The following is a 16,314-nucleotide window of genomic DNA, read 5'->3' on the forward strand; positions in this document are numbered from 1 at the left end:
ATAAAATAAACAGAAAACGAAAAAAAAATTACATGATATTATTCCAAATTATTATTATTATTTTACATTTTTCAACACGGGAAACAGTTACAAAACGCCTACATCCATATACAATATATACACAATAATGGAACAGAAATATATCTTAGAAATATCAAATTACATAAAAAAATATTAACGACAAAGATGTCTTCAACAGTGTCTTACAGTTGTTTTTTTTATAGAAATTAAAGAATCATAAAAAATATGTGGAAAGCAATCTCATATTAATTCAAATTCTGCTCAAAATATTTTGCTCTGAATAGGAAAAAAATGTTTAGGCACATAATATCTGTAAGTGTCATGTAAAATGTAAGTCAGACTAATATTCAGCAAGAACATATATTTTTAAAATGCATAACGGCAGTGTGCAATATGTTGTGCTTTTACTCAATGATCTTTTACTCAATTGTTTTTATGTCTAAACCAGTAGCCGATTGTGTTGTATTTAACCAATTTTTAAGTTTTATTTGAAACTTTGAAGCAAGTAAATTAGATATGGCTACTTTTACTGAACAGTTTAGACTACAGCAGGCGAGCGGTTATGCATTAGGAGCTTGTACCGAAGATTTGAGTTTGGTGAGGCAACACAACATTTCCTTCTGTCACAAGCATTTTAGATAATCATTTATAACAATGCTTTTTATATGAAAAACAGGCCTAGACTTTAAACGTAAATGATGATACTGGTGTGGTCAGAGCCTTCCAAACTGCTTGAGTTTTATGAATCAGAAAGAGGCTTATGGGCTCTGCGGGTCACTTGACTGAAACAGCAACAATGTGCTCTTTGTGATCAAAGGCCAACAACACAATGCTTAATATAGTTCAATAAGTGTTTCTTCTCACATTTAAGAGCCTGCTAGCATGAAGTATTTATTAGTCATCATTAAATAACCATTAGAGGACAATCCAACTGTAATCTTACGTGCAGAATTCAGAATTTGCTCCTCAGGTTGGTCCAGTGGTGGTCATCTGAGCTTATGATTACACTAATGACTGCACACAGACCTACCGCCCCTTCAAAGTTAATCTTTCCAGTGAGACCTGTAAGGCATGATGGAATAAACTCCTTTCTTTAGCATTCTAAAGTTGCTAAAAATGAATGAACTCAAAATGAACGAGCCGGAAGAGTCTACGAATTTAAGAAGAAAGGTAAGCTTTCATTTGAATTTTGAATTCATGGTCCACCACAAGGCTCTCAGTGCATTATCCCCAGGACTGAGTGTGGAAAAGCAATTGACATGCATGTGTTAAAGGACAAAAATATCCCAAAGACGTCCTACAGAGCTTCTCTGTGGCTCTAAAGGGAAATTCATCCTGAACCAACTCTGAACCAATGCATTTTTCACTGTTCATGCTCTGAACAACAGCATGATTGTATTTCTGCTAGTATATCTGTTATCCACCTCATTTAGAGCTCTAAGAGCAGTTCTGTCCTAGGATGAGTTCATATTTCAGAGACACTCTGAATCCGTGATTAAGAGACGTTTGGAATATTAAGTGAAATGTTAAAATATTTTGGACGAGTTTCAAAAATGGGCAAAGACAATGCAGAGCTAAAGGAATATCAGCCTTTACTTAAAGACTTCAAAGAACCCGTTCGACAAATAAAGGTATGCTTGACATTATTCTTGTAATATTATTTTTGAAATCCATATAACAAATGTATTATAATTAAAAATACTCAGTACTAGCAGGTTATAACTTGCGCACTACTCAGTTATAATGAACAGTGATGGACATGACGTGAAGTTGTATAAGCACTTGCTATATTTATATGTCTTGCATATTATTCACATTCATTTTTTTTAGATTATTGTATATTTGTTGTATTTTTTCATATGCATTTATTTGGTAACACTTTGAAACTAGGTTCAATTTGTTAAGATTAACCATATTAGTCTACATGAACTAACAATAAACAATACAAGCATTTATTAATCTTAATGTTCATTTCAACATTTACTAATTCATATACATTAACATTATGCACTGTGAACTAACATGAACAAACAATGGACAATTTTAACAAAGATTAATAAATACTTTCAAAATATTGCTCTGTAGTTCATGTTTAATGTTAACAAATGAGACCTTATTGTAAAAATGTTACCATATTTATTGTATATTTTTGTTGCTCTTCAGCTGCTGTTGCATGCAATACTGCAGTTTTCCTCACTTTACTCTACTCTACTCCTAACCAGTATAAATATTATCTGTTAACAGCAAGTTTAGATCAAAATCACGCCTGAACATGCCTTTTGTACTGTGTTAACTACAGGTTCCCAGTAAGTCTCTTCTTCTGGCTGTCTGGGCCGCTGGCATTGGTGGAACCTTTCAGTATGGGTACAATATTTCTATCATAAATGCACCGACCAAGGTAAGAAGTGTGCATCATCAAGCCTTTACCCGATTATTAATCACTTTACTTAAGCCTGTTTGTGTTTACATATAAAGCAGACTTTGTATAATATGCATTATACAGTCACATTAAGAGGAGTTAAGTCAAAATACTTTACTTAGGTTATGTGTGTGTGTGTGTGTGTGTGTGTGTGTGTGTGTGTGAATTTTGGTCCCTGGCACATTTTTGCTAAAAATTTGACTAAATGTAGCCTACTGAATCCAAAACCCACATTTGGGCTTTTTGCACTTTAATTAATTGTTAACTCAGGGTCAATTTGAACCATGTTTCACAATGTCCACACATTACCCTAGATTAGCAATGATATTCTAAGATGTGCTGTTTGACAAAATATTGTTCATGTTACTATTATTACAAGTTAAAGGTGCAGTTGGTGGTTTCTGAGAAAAGCTAATGAAAATTGAAATCAACACCCAACCAAACAAATTTGTGAATATTTGCTAGATATCTGTGTGTGCTGAAAAAAATATATGTTTGTTACATAGTCCTTGCAGAAAAAACAAAGTGGATCAGAGCGATCGCCATACACTTATGATGATGGAGAGTGAGCAGCCGGGACATTTGAAAGACCGTAGAAAGAAAGATGGCTGAGATATTATCAAAGAGGAAAAGGTCAGATAAAGCAAGAGCTATAGGACCCACGTTAAAGGTAGGGTAGGCATTCGAACAGGCTAGCAATAGCAAGCTAGCTTTGAAAGCATGAGATCCCACCCTCCCTTCAGAGCGTCTCCAAAGCCACGCCTCCTTCAAAACACATGATCGCACACAGCAGAGTCTGCAAAGGGTCACGAGTCTCAAAGCACATAACATTACAATAATAATAAACATAAACAACTTACAGAGCTCTAGTTGTACCACCTGATTGCTGCAGGTTCATTTCGGTGTTGATAGTGTTGAAGGGTAGAAGGTAATTACGATTACGAGGCAGGTGGGACATCGTATCATTGCATTCGGACTGCATGCAATGATTGGATGAACATTTTTTGGTCCTGAGACTTCCACTGAAGATATATACCACTTCTATTACTGATTGCTTTCAGGATGTTAAGAGTTTCAACCAATACAACAAAAAGTGTTTATAAAACTATTGCATACCCTATACGTTTAGTATTAGAAAAGCCTTCCAGCACTGGAGGGACGTTGAGCGGGAAGGCCTGAAAACAGACGCTGAGGTTGCTTTGTTTTTTTCTCGATATGTGAGGAACATTGGATTTGCTGTTTCACAAAACTAATGCTGCTGTGAGCTGTCTGAAACGGCAACTTGTTGCCTGAATACATATCCTGTTTGTTATTTTGGGGGCGGAGCAACGAAGGGAGGAGCCTGTTTTGGTTGTCGATAAAAAAAAAATCAACAGTAGCCGCGTTTCCATTACCCTTCAAATTGCGCAAATTGAAATTGCGAATTGAAAATACGCCCAATGGAAATACGTCAATTTCGCAAAAACTTACATTTATCGCAAAGAAGTTTTTAAGCTCGCATAAGGTGGTTTTTCAGAAAAAAGAAATATTTCGCAAAACTGCAATGGAAACAGTTTTAGCGCATTTACAGGTCACCAGAACATAGACGAGGCGGTATGTTTGGACAGAATACTAGACAGAGTTCTTTATTAAATTCATATAACACAAAAGAATTACAGGAATAATGGATTCTAAACCTCAAATAAATGCCACAGTCAAGACCTTGGAGCAGAAATGAGGGAGAAACACCCAGAAACACAGAAAAACATATGTGCTGCTCACAAGTTTAACAAGGGTCGTTCTTTACCATTAATGCTTGGAAAACACACATGCATCTCCTTCGATTAATAATAATGGCCAGTGCAGTGGCTGGGATATAAACCTACCAATGTCTGTTCCCATAGTTTTTTGAATGACTTTACTTATCGCGAGAGGAAAAAATGAAGTTTTAGTCGCATGACATCGGTTAATGGAAACGGCGTCATTTCGCAAAAGTTTTTTGCAAATCTGTAATGGAAACGCGCCTACAGTAGGCCTACAGTACCTATCTCAGAAATCGGTTACTGCACCTTTAAATGTACCATTTCCTTTGACAGTATTTATTCCATTTGCGTGTGTGTTTTCTATCAGTCTGTACAGAACTTCATTAATCAGACATGGACAGAGCGCTACAACACGGAAATCTCCACACAGATGCTCACTCTCCTCTGGTCCACCATAGTGTCCATATTCACTCTTGGTGGACTTGTGGGAGCGTCCGTTGGGGGAACTCTGGCCATTAGATTTGGAAGGTGAACGGAAGACAAAATACTGTATAGAATGTGTTTGAAGAATGCATTCAATTACATTTTTAGGGATGTTATACAGTCTTGAGATTAATTTTCCCATCTTTTTTCCAGGAAAGGGACACTATTGTTTAACAACACATTTGCTCTGTTGGCTGCTTTCTTCATGGGCTTGAGTTATCCTTCTGGCACTTTTGAGCTTTTAATCATTGGACGCTTCCTGACAGGAGTAAACGCAGGTAGGCTACACATCTCAAGGTTTAAAGCACAATAAATTGGTGAAGGCTGATCTTTTTTTATTCAATCAACATTAACATTATACACTATAGTTCAAACTTTATTTTTAATTTTTTTTAAGAAATATATAATAGAAATATATACTATAAATATATACATATAGCATTAAATTGATCAAAATTGACAGTCATGACATTTATAATGTTACAAAAGATTTCTATTTCAAATAAATGTTGTTCTTTTGATTTTTCTAGAATCCTGAAAAAAGATCAAAGAATCCTGAAAAAAACATGTAATGGTTTCCTCAAAAATGTCAACATTGATAATAATTGGAATTGTGTCATAAGCAGCAAATCATCATATTATAATGATTTCTGAAGGATGGAGTAATGATGCTGAAAATTCAGCTTTGCATCACAGGAATAAATTCGATTTTAAAATATATTCAAATAGAAAATAGTTATTTTAAATTGTTATGTTTCACAAAATTGTTGTTTGTTAAATAAATAAATGCAGTCTTGGAGAATAAACATTTTTAAAAATTACTGATCCTAAACTTCTGACTGGTAGTGTATTTTTTTTGAATGAATACAAATATTAGACGTTATACAGCAATCTATAAAAGTATAAGGGGAAGGTCAAAATATATAAAACAAAATAAAATTATTTAAATTTAAGGTTCACAAATATTCAAAGATTTTTTTATTTAGAGAATTTCTAATATTATCAATGTACAGCGTTGCTTTACTCCATAAAATCATAAATAGTTTTTTTAATTAGTACATTTGCATTCATGAATATGAATAGTCAGAATATCTTCTTTTGAATAATCAGCAAAGCTAAAAAGTATATTTTCCCACAACAGTGAAAAAGCTGTAGGCCTACCTGAGACAAAGCAATCCCAAAATAAATGCAAGTGGTTAAAATGCATTCATTGCATGTTTAGAATTTCTGTAAGTGATTTGATGGATAGAATTTGTTGTTGTCTTTATGATAAATTGCATGTAGCCTATCTGTTAAATGACTAAACATGAATGAGAAGCTTATTGAATTAAATAAGTTGCACAACATTATGAGCATTTGTTTATGGTCCCATAACTGACATCTCATTTGATTGACAGGTATCGCAATCTGTGTGCAGCCTCTGTATATTGGTGAGATCGCGCCGAGAGCTCTGCGTGGAGCCATGTCCATGGGAACCTCCATCTTCATCACCGGGGGGATCTTAACAGGACAAGTGATTGGCCTCAAGTACGAAACAAAGGCATTAACACCACAGAAAGCATAAGAGGAAGGTCAAAATTAGTCTTAAATATGTCTCCTGTTGATTTTACCCCCTGAAATCTACTAAATTTAAAGGGGTAGTTCATTCAAAAATGAAAGTTCTGTCATTAATTACACAACCTTGTGTCGTTTCAAACCCGTAAGACTTTCGTTCATCTTCGGAACACAAACGAAGAAATTTTTGATGAAATCTGAGAGCTTTCTGTCCCTCCATTGACAGCTACACAACTAACACTCTGACGCTTCAAAAAGTTCATAAAGAGATCGCAAAACTAATCCATATGAATTGAGCGGTTCAGTCCAAAAGTTTCTGAAGAGACACGTTCGCTTTATATGATGTAAGTACTTAGTACTTTGTAAAAGTTACATTTTTGGGTAAATAACCCTTTTAGCAATTTTCTAAATTTGCTGACCCATACAACAATCTTTGACTTTATACTGTCACAAGTCAAAGCAGCATAAAAAAATAAAAATAAAATTCATTTACAGAAAATACCCTATTTATTAGAATATTTATTACCATTTTAATTTTTTTAATTCCTCAACTCAAAATGTCTGATAATGGCAGAGTTACAGAAAAACTTCAGAAAATTCAGCTTTTCCAAAACAGTTAAATAAATTGTTATAATATTACACAATATTGCTGCTTTTACGGCTTTTTTGATTAAAGTAACAAATCTTTAACCGATAGTGTAGCATACAAAAGATTCATCTTATTGTAACCAACTAAATTAAATTTACTAAATCAACATGCCAGTAAAGCGCTCTCTCTCTCTCTCTCTCTCTCTCTCTCTCTCTCTCTCTCTCTCTCTCTCTCTCTCTCTCTCTCTCTGTCAGAGAGTTGTTAGGTAAGGAGGAGTACTGGCCCATACTCTTGTCCACCACCTGTATTCCAGCCATACTGCAGCTGCTGATTCTGCCCTGGTTCCCCGAGAGCCCTCGCTACCTGCTCATCGACCGTGGAGATGATGTTGCCTGCACCAAAGGTACGGACTGGTTCAATAACTGTGCACAATATTGTTTACAGTTTTTCTCAATTGCTAAAACTCAATTTCTCAATTGCCTGAACTCATTTAGCTAATTGTGCAGTCTGTTGTCAATACCTTAAACCAATTCACATGGTAAACCACAATTTGCAGATCTCACTTAGACTTTTCAGCAAAACTCTAAACACATTCTTATTCTCAAAACACATACTGCACTCTAATGCACATGCCATCCTTACTGGTAAACACAAGAGGCAACAATCAAATACAAGAGAACACATGTCATTGATTGAACACAACCACTCAAAACTGATTTAACCTGTTTCAAATGATGTGACACAACCAATATAAGCCAGTTCAGAGAGCAAACAGGTTGTTGAAGTTGGGAAGGAGAAAGTCTGAGAATGGATAGAAGAAACAATGTGAGAGGACGAGGGCGAGTGCGTATGCTAGGTGGGCGATGAGAAGAAAGAGGAGGAGGAGGGCAAGAAAGAGGAAGAGGGGGAGGAGGGCAAGACAGGAGGAGGGACAATATTGCTTGTGATGTCGACGAAGTGCTCTGGCCTGGCCTGACCCAGCCCAAAGGCAAGAAGCAGCACATTGATCACATGTTTACTCCTTTGATTTTTGTCCCTTTTAGTATTGTATACAGTAGTACAGTGCATTGTAGGCTGTATACTGTACAATGAACAAACTGTATGGCTCTGAACATTGTTATTAACAGTACCATTTGTTTACAGTACTGACTGCTCAATAGATTTTGACTGGTTGCAGGTTCATATCAACAAAGAACAAGAATTACAGTATCACAGAGACAAAGGACAAGTTTGTGAGATGCAGGGTACAGTACTGTAAAAATAGGGGTACAAGGAGGAAGAAGAACAAAAAAAAAATTGCAAAGAGCAAAGCAGAGTAGTAATTTCTGATCAATTTTGAGCTAGTATGATAGAACATGTTTTCGTTCATCAAAAGACAATGACGGAAAAATATGAAATTTGTTTTGAGATTAAAAATGGTTTTGTAAATAGTGCTTGAAGATGAGGTTTTGTGTTTAATGTTTTCAGAAAATGGAGCAAAGTTTCAGAAATTGTGTTTTAGCAATTGAGAAAAACTAAATAAAGACGGCGCTAGTGCCAATGGGATGTTGTTGGATACATAGGCTACCCGTTAATATCAATTTTTACTTGTTGTTAAAGGTAGTGATAAAGCTCAGAGTATTTGTCATCTGCTATCCAAATTTTTATAATTTTTGTGGAATCAGTTGATGGATTGCTGAGTTGATGGAAAAGTCTGGGTTTTTTGTTCAAGTCTCTTGTTCTTACCAAGGCTGCATTAATTTGATAAAAACTAAAGTAAAAGCAGTTATATTGTGAAACATTATTACAATTTAAAATAACTATTTTCTATTTGAATATATTGTAAAATGTAATTTATTCCTGTGATGTTAAAGCTGTATTTTCAGCATCATTACTCCAGTCTTCAGTGTCACATGATCCTTCAGAAATCATTCTAATATGCTGATTTGCTGCTCATGAAACATTTTTTAATATTATAAATGTTGAAATCTCCAGCTTAAAGGGGGGGGGGGTGAAACACTCAGTTTCAGTCAATCTCATGTTAATCTTGAGTACCCATAGAGTAGTACTGCATCCTTCATATCTCCAAAAAGTCTTTAGTTTTATTATATTTATAAAAGAAAGATAGGCTGTACCGAGTCTTTCCGGAAAAAAACGAGCGGCTGGAGGCGGGCCGTGTGGGCGGAGCTAAAGAATCACGAGCGCTGTTCACTGTTTACTTGCTGTGCTTACGCGCCGATAGCTAACAACACACAGACATTTGAAGCAGTTTTACTCACCGCCTGCGGTTCCAACGCACGACCGTGAACCTTTATCGTTGGGACTGCTCCATCCTTAGCATTAGACGATCTGCAAATCCGGCAAATACTTCCCTAAAGCCGAGCAGAGCGCTTTGATGGGCGTACTGCTTTCGCTCTCTCGCTCTGGTCTACGGGTGCGCGCGCGCCCTTCCGGGAGAAGTGCACTTAGGACCCGTATAAGGAAATTCCGCCCCATCTGACGTCACACATGCCCATACTCGAAAAAACTTTCCGAAACTTGTGACAAACCGGAAGGAGTATTTTTGCCACAGAAATACTCCTTCAAACGTACAACTTTATTTTTGAAACTTTGTCCATGTTTAGCATGGGAATCCAACTCTTTAACAGTGTAAAAAACTCAGTATGCATGAAATAGCATTTCACCCCCCCTTTAAGATTTTTGTTGAACTTTCTCTTAATCAGATTTTGTGATGAATAGAAAGTTTAAAATAATAACATTTATTTTAATCTTTTGTAACTTTATTTGTGACTTTACTGTCGCTATTGATCAATTAAATGAACAAATGTAGTTTCTTAAAAAAAAAAGAAAAAAAAAATCTCACTAAATAAGGAGTGATATTGCAAATTAAGCAGTTTACAGAAAATATCAGAATGAAATATCAACTGTCCATGTAAAAGTTCTGCACATTTTTCTACAATCTTTACCATATGTGCTTCATGTGATAATTCAAAAATACTGCCAGGTAAGATTAATATTAATATTAGCAGTTAATCAATAACCGGGTAAACAAACCACAAAATCAGCATGTAAGTTTTCAAGTCAGGAAATGACTGGTCAAAAAAAAAAAAAAGAAAAAAAAAAAAGACCTGTATCTGGTTCCTGCTTGCTTTGATCTGTTTTTCATGTTTTGCTGGCAAGTAAGGTCATAAGACACATTGAAACTCATGATTCCATTGAAGTGAAGATGATGTTCTCATCTCAGCTGTGTATAACCAGAAAATCAAAACATTTAAATACTGAAGCGAAAAATCCCATTGCCATGATCCCTCTTGAACGGTTGTCGTGATGTGAACACTGTTGTAAGGAAGATAAATCAGTTGAGCCGTAACCAACAACTGAAGCGAGGAGAAGAGCATCTCGTGAGTAAAGGAATGTTATGCCCTTTGCCACTTTCTTTCAGCTCTAACGTGGTTCCATGGCCCGGATAAGTACCATGGAGAGAAGGAGGACATAGAGAGAGAGAGGGACTGTGCGATCGGCATTAAACCCAAGAAGCCCTGGGAGCTTTTTAAAGACAGCAGCCTTCGCTGGCAGCTTCTGACCCTCTTCGTGATTCACATGTCCCAGCAACTCAACGGCATCAATGCGGTGTGTATCTCGCTCAGACACCCAGAGACAATAACTTCACATTAATGGAATATAAAATGATTAGCCTTGACTGCTGACATGTGCACTATTAAAACAAAAAAAAACACACCCTCCCTCCAAAATAGCATGTGACCGGCCTGCTGTGAATTAAACCCTGATCTTTTCTCAAGGCAAATGATTATAAAAGGGGGGAAAAAAAGTCTCTTTGTGACATTTATCTCAGTTCATATAAAAAGTGAAAGTGAAGCAAAGCCAATGCTGAACCATGTACAGTAGGCCCAAACATTATATAGACAATTTAAGCACTATTAAAAAGTAAATATATGAATGTCATTGCATTGGATTAAACATCAAACCAAGAAAGAGCACAAATGCACATTTCAGACACGGTTTTGTTAGGTTTAACATTTTTATTGTCATTGTTCAAAGCAACGGTCACACAATTTTACATCTAATGTACATGTGTCTTTGTGACCCCAGTTGATAGAGATTTCTCTCCCTTTAGATTTATTTTTATGCAGACTACGTGTTCACCCAGGCTGGGATTCCAGCTGACAAGATTCCTTACGCTACAGTGGGAACCGGAGCTTGCGAGTGCATCACTGCACTGACGTGTGTAAGTCTGGGATCTGTGTACCAGCTCAAAGTCGTTAATCTCAGAAAGCATTTTTGGCATAAAATCGTTTGGCATATGCCTGTTGATCCAGAGACATGTCCCACAAATCACACAGTGCTGATCTGACAAATTAAGCTTTGTGCTTTGTGCTTCAGCCTTTAGTAGTAGTTGCATGGAGATTTTAGAAAATTATACTTTATAAACCCGATGTTGAAAGGTTTTTCAAACACTGGAGTTGTGTGTGTGCGTGTGTGTGTGTGTGTTTCAGGGTCTTCTGATCGAGTCTTTGGGAAGAAGGGCTCTGATTATCGGTGGATACTCTCTCATGAGCCTGTGTTGTGTCTGTTTCACCGTCGCACTGACTTTTCAGGTTAACAGTGACCTATAAGAAATTCTATAAGCAAATACTATACTGTACTATACTATACTATACTATACTATACTATACTATACTACACTACACTACACTACACTACACTACACTACACTACACTACACTACACTATACTATACTGTACTATACTATAGGCTACTATACTATACTATACTATACTATACTATACTACACTACACTACACTACACTACACTATACTATACTGTACTGTACTATACTATAGGCTACTATACTATACTATACTATACTATACTATACTATACTACACTACACTACACTACACTACACTACACTACACTACACTACACTATACTATACTGTACTATACTATAGGCTACTATACTATACTATACTATACTATACTATACTATACTATACTATACTATACTATACTACACTACACTACACTACACTACACTATACTATACTGTACTATACTATAGGCTACTATACTATACTATACTATAGGCTACTATACTATACTATACTATACTATACTATACTATACTATACTATACTATACTATACTACACTATACTATACTATACTATACTACACTACACTACACTACACTACACTACACTATACTATACTGTACTGTACTATACTATAGGCTACTATACTATACTATACTATACTATACTATACTATACTACACTATACTATACTATACTATACTATACTATACTATACTATACTATACTATACTATACTATACTATACTATACTACTATATATTTGGTGTTTTTCTTAATATATTTATTTTGTGCACTGTTTCAATATTTAATCACACTCTTAAAAATAAAGGCTCTAAAAGGGGATTTTGCTGCAATGACATAGAAGAACAATTTTAGGTTCCCCAAAGAACCTTGCAGAGAAAAGTTCTAAAAGACCTATTTTTTTTCTTAGTGTAAAGATCATTTCAATAATCTAAATGTAACCCCTCTGGTTCTACTCGCACCACGACGAGTGGGATTCAGTGTTACTGGCAGAGGAGGCGGGAGCACTAACGAGGACACTACACTGTCAGAAAAAAACATGCACAACAGTCAATGGGGCAGAACCCATAAAAGGACAAATCTGTACCATATCTATCCCCTAGGGGTGCATATTAGTAATATGTACCCTTAAGGTACTACTATGAACATTTTAGGGGTTAAATAAGTACAAAGATTACCCTTTTAATGTACAATTTTTGTAGATTTATTTTGAGAGTGTAAAGATCGCAACCTTTAGCATCAGGTTGATACTCTTGAGGCTAGGGGAGTGAGGTTTACTTGCACAGCTCTTACTATCTGATCTCTGTTACATACAGAACCTTTTCCCATAAGGAACCGTTTGTGTAGTACAAAGGTTCCATGGATGTTAAAGTTCACCCAAAAATTTAAATTCTGCCATCATTACTCACCCTCATGTTGTTCAAAACCTGCAAGACTTTTGTCCATCTTCAGAACACAAATGAATATATTTTTGATGAAATCTGAGAGCTTTCTGTCCCTCCACTGACAGCTACGCAACTACCACTTTGATGCCTCGAAAAAGTTTTTCAGATTGTAGAACTAATCCATATGAATTGAGCGGATTAGTCCAAATATTCTGAAGAGACAAAATCACTTTATATGATGAACAGATTGAATTTAGTCTTTTATTCACATATAAACATTCATTAACTCACACATCAGTTGTGGTAAACGGAAGCTCAAGCATGTTTACTTGACGTGTGAGAACCAATGAGGTTAATTCTCGTGTTACGCGTCACGTTTGAGCTTCAGCAGGAACCAATGAGGTTAATTCTCGTGTTACGCGTCACGTTTGAGCTTCAGCAGGAACCAATGAGGTTTATTCTCGTGTTACGTGTCACGTTTGAGCTTCAGCAGGAACCAATGAGGTTTATTCTCGTGTTACGTGTCACGTTTGAGCTTCAGCAGGAACCAATAAGGTTTATTCACATGTTACGTGTCACGTTTGAGCTTCAGCAAGAACCAATGAGGTTCATTCTCGTGTTACGTGTCACGTTTGAGCTTCAGCAGGAACCAATGAGGTTTATTCTCGTGTTACGTGTCACGTTTGAGCTTCAGCAGGAACCAATGAGGTTTATTCTCATGTTACGTGTCACGTTTGAGCTTCAGCAGGAACCAATGAGGTTCATTCTCGTGTTACGTGTCACGTTTGAGCTTCAGCAGGAACCAATGAGGTTTATTCTTATGTTACGTGTCACGTTTGAGCTTCAGCAAGAACCAATGAGGTTCATTCTCGTGTTACGTGTCACGTTTGAGCTTCAGCAGGAACCAATGAGGTTCATTCTCGTGTTACGCGTCACGTTTGAGCTTCAGCAGGAACCAATGAGGTTCATTCTCGTGTTACGCGTCACGTTTGAGCTTGAACAGGAACCAATGAGGTTCATTCTCGTGTTACGTGTCACGTTTGAGCTTCAGCAAGAACCAATGAGGTTCATTCTCGTGTTACGTGTCACGTTTGAGCTTCAGCAGGAACCAATGAGGTTCATTCTCGTGTTACGCGTCACGTTTGAGCTTCAGCAGGAACCAATGAGGTTCATTCTCGTGTTACGCGTCACGTTTGAGCTTGAACAGGAACCAATGAGGTTCATTCTCGTGTTACGTGTCACGTTTGAGCTTCAGCAGGAACCAATGAGGTTCATTCTTGTGTTACGCAGCACGTTTGAGCTTCAGCAAGAACCAATGAGGTTCATTCTCGTGTTACGCGTCACGTTTGAGCTTCAGCAGGAACCAATGAGGTTCATTCTCGTGTTACGCGTCACGTTTGAGCTTGAACAGGAACCAATGAGGTTCATTCTCGTGTTACGTGTCACGTTTGAGCTTCAGCAAGAACCAATGAGGTTCATTCTCGTGTTACGCATCACGTTTGAGCTTCAGCAAGAACCAATGAGGTTCATTCTCGTGTTACGCAGCACGTTTGAGCTTCAGCAAGAACCAATGAGGTTCATTCTCGTGTTACGCAGCACGTTTGAGCTTGGTTTGTTGACACGCATCAAGCAGGTTCGGTTGAGCTACTGTTTATGTTCGCTGATCAATGTTTAAATGTGAATAAAATCTTAAATTAAATCTGGTCATCATATAAAGCAATCGAGTCTCTTCAGTAAATTTGGACTAAACCGCTCAATTCATATGGATTAGGACAAAAAGCTCTCAGATTATATAAAAAATATCTAACTTTTTTTGGGTGAACTATCCATTTTAACTATATTTTTTATTTGCTGCCCAATACAACAATCTATGACTTTATGTAGAGCCAATTCCAATAGGAACCTTTATTTTTAAGAGTGTCAAATGTCTCAATAAACTGCAGTCATACTGTATGATACGTTGAAAAATGGCATAACGTTTGTGATCTTAATATTTGTTTCAAACATTTATATGTATGCAGATTTAATTTAATGTTTTCAATTCAATTCAAGTTTATTTGTATGGACTTATTGTAAAGAGTTATCGATTTCTTGCAATTTATTGATGTGTGTTTGTTGTTTCTCCCTCACAGGAGTCCAGCACTTGGGTTCCTTACCTAAGTATGACCTGTGTTTTTGCCTTCATCCTCAGTTTTGGCCTTGGACCAGGTGAATGAATGAGCAAAAAAGAAAGAAAGCAAAGACAGAAAATTACATAACTCAGTAATCTTTTAACAATAATACAAACTGTATTCTGTCTAGACTATTGTTGTGTGCATTGGCACACACTGGTGTAAACACACACTAGTTTGATCAGTGATATTAATGTGCTTTGTGCTGTAGGTGGTGTGACAAACATTTTAACAACAGAGATGTTTACCCAAACCGATCGACCTGCTGCATACATGATTTCTGGCTCTATCAACTGGACCTCTTTCTTCCTAATCGGCATGATCTTCCCATTTATTGTGGTATATACAAATGCATTCTCCCCTCTTTTTAGATAACTGCATTTTGATGAGTGGGGCTGGTTTACACAAACATTTTCTACACTGTGTATTATGTACAGAATGGGTTATCCAACATTGTTATTATTAACAATTTCACAAAGCAACTGTGTTTGTCCAAGACACTGGACCATATTATTTACCATGCACATTTTGTAAAATTATGAGAGTTAATGACTTTTTAATGATAGATTTAAAAATGTGAATTTAAAAGCTTTGTTTTTAACAATGTAATTTTTTTTTTATCTCTCCCAGAATGGCCTAAAGCAATACTGCTTCCTTGTTTTCCTCGTTATCTGTTGCTTGGTGGCCACGTACATCTTCTTTGTGGTCCCAGAGACCAAGAACAAGACATTTCTGGAGATTCAGAGTGAGTTTCGCTCTAGAAAGAAGCTCACTGCTGCCAATGGTATTGAGGGCCCTCTACTGTCCACAAAAATGTAAAACACACAATACATTCGCAAAGTACTGTATTTTAATATTTGAAAGGGCATGCATAAAATATGCCAAAAATACATGGAAATGTGAGATCAGCAAATATCTGAATTAAAGATACTTAAGTTGAACAATAGTGTACTATATAGTGATTTGTAAGCATGTGATCAGTTATTCACATACAGACTGCACAAAATCATGTGCCTTCAAAATGAATACTGTCTTTTATATCAAGAGAGTCACATAATGAGGGGCTTTTAATAGTATTACATCTCGGATGTGTTTTAAAAAAAATGAATATGGATAAAACTCTACAGAACAATACTATTTTGAATCAGAGTACTTAATACAGGTTTCTGCTCTAAATTTGTAAAATGGATTCATATTGTGACCTTAAGCGAGAAGTCATGAAATCACTGCATTAAACATGCTTGAAATTATTTGAATGTCAACAAACATTTTGAAAATAAAGGATTTTTTTTTTCACAACACATAATGCTCTGTATTTTTTTCACAGTCAG

The 16,314-nt window shown here is 36.3% G+C and overlaps 1 protein-coding gene across 1 annotated transcript; it reads left to right on the top strand.

Annotated features, from left to right (window-relative positions):
• Window positions 1–1,544: 1,544 nt before the first annotated feature.
• slc2a11b (solute carrier family 2 member 11b) lies at window positions 1,545–16,280 on the top strand (the record flags this gene model as incomplete). The annotated part of the gene is made up of 12 exons (XM_081365709.1): window positions 1,545–1,652; window positions 2,321–2,419; window positions 4,550–4,710; window positions 4,819–4,943; window positions 6,063–6,192; window positions 7,063–7,211; window positions 10,230–10,417; window positions 10,923–11,033; window positions 11,302–11,403; window positions 14,945–15,020; window positions 15,195–15,322; window positions 15,614–16,280. 12 exons carry the CDS (start codon window positions 1,545–1,547, stop codon window positions 15,800–15,802), a joined length of 1,566 nt encoding a protein of 521 aa, XP_081221835.1. The 3' UTR covers window positions 15,803–16,280.
• Between the last annotated feature and the right edge of the window lie 34 nt (window positions 16,281–16,314).

The sequence above is a fragment of the Scardinius erythrophthalmus genome (assembly GCF_964197995.2).
Source record: "Scardinius erythrophthalmus genome assembly, chromosome: 5".
Lineage (NCBI taxonomy): Eukaryota > Metazoa > Chordata > Actinopteri > Cypriniformes > Leuciscidae > Scardinius > Scardinius erythrophthalmus.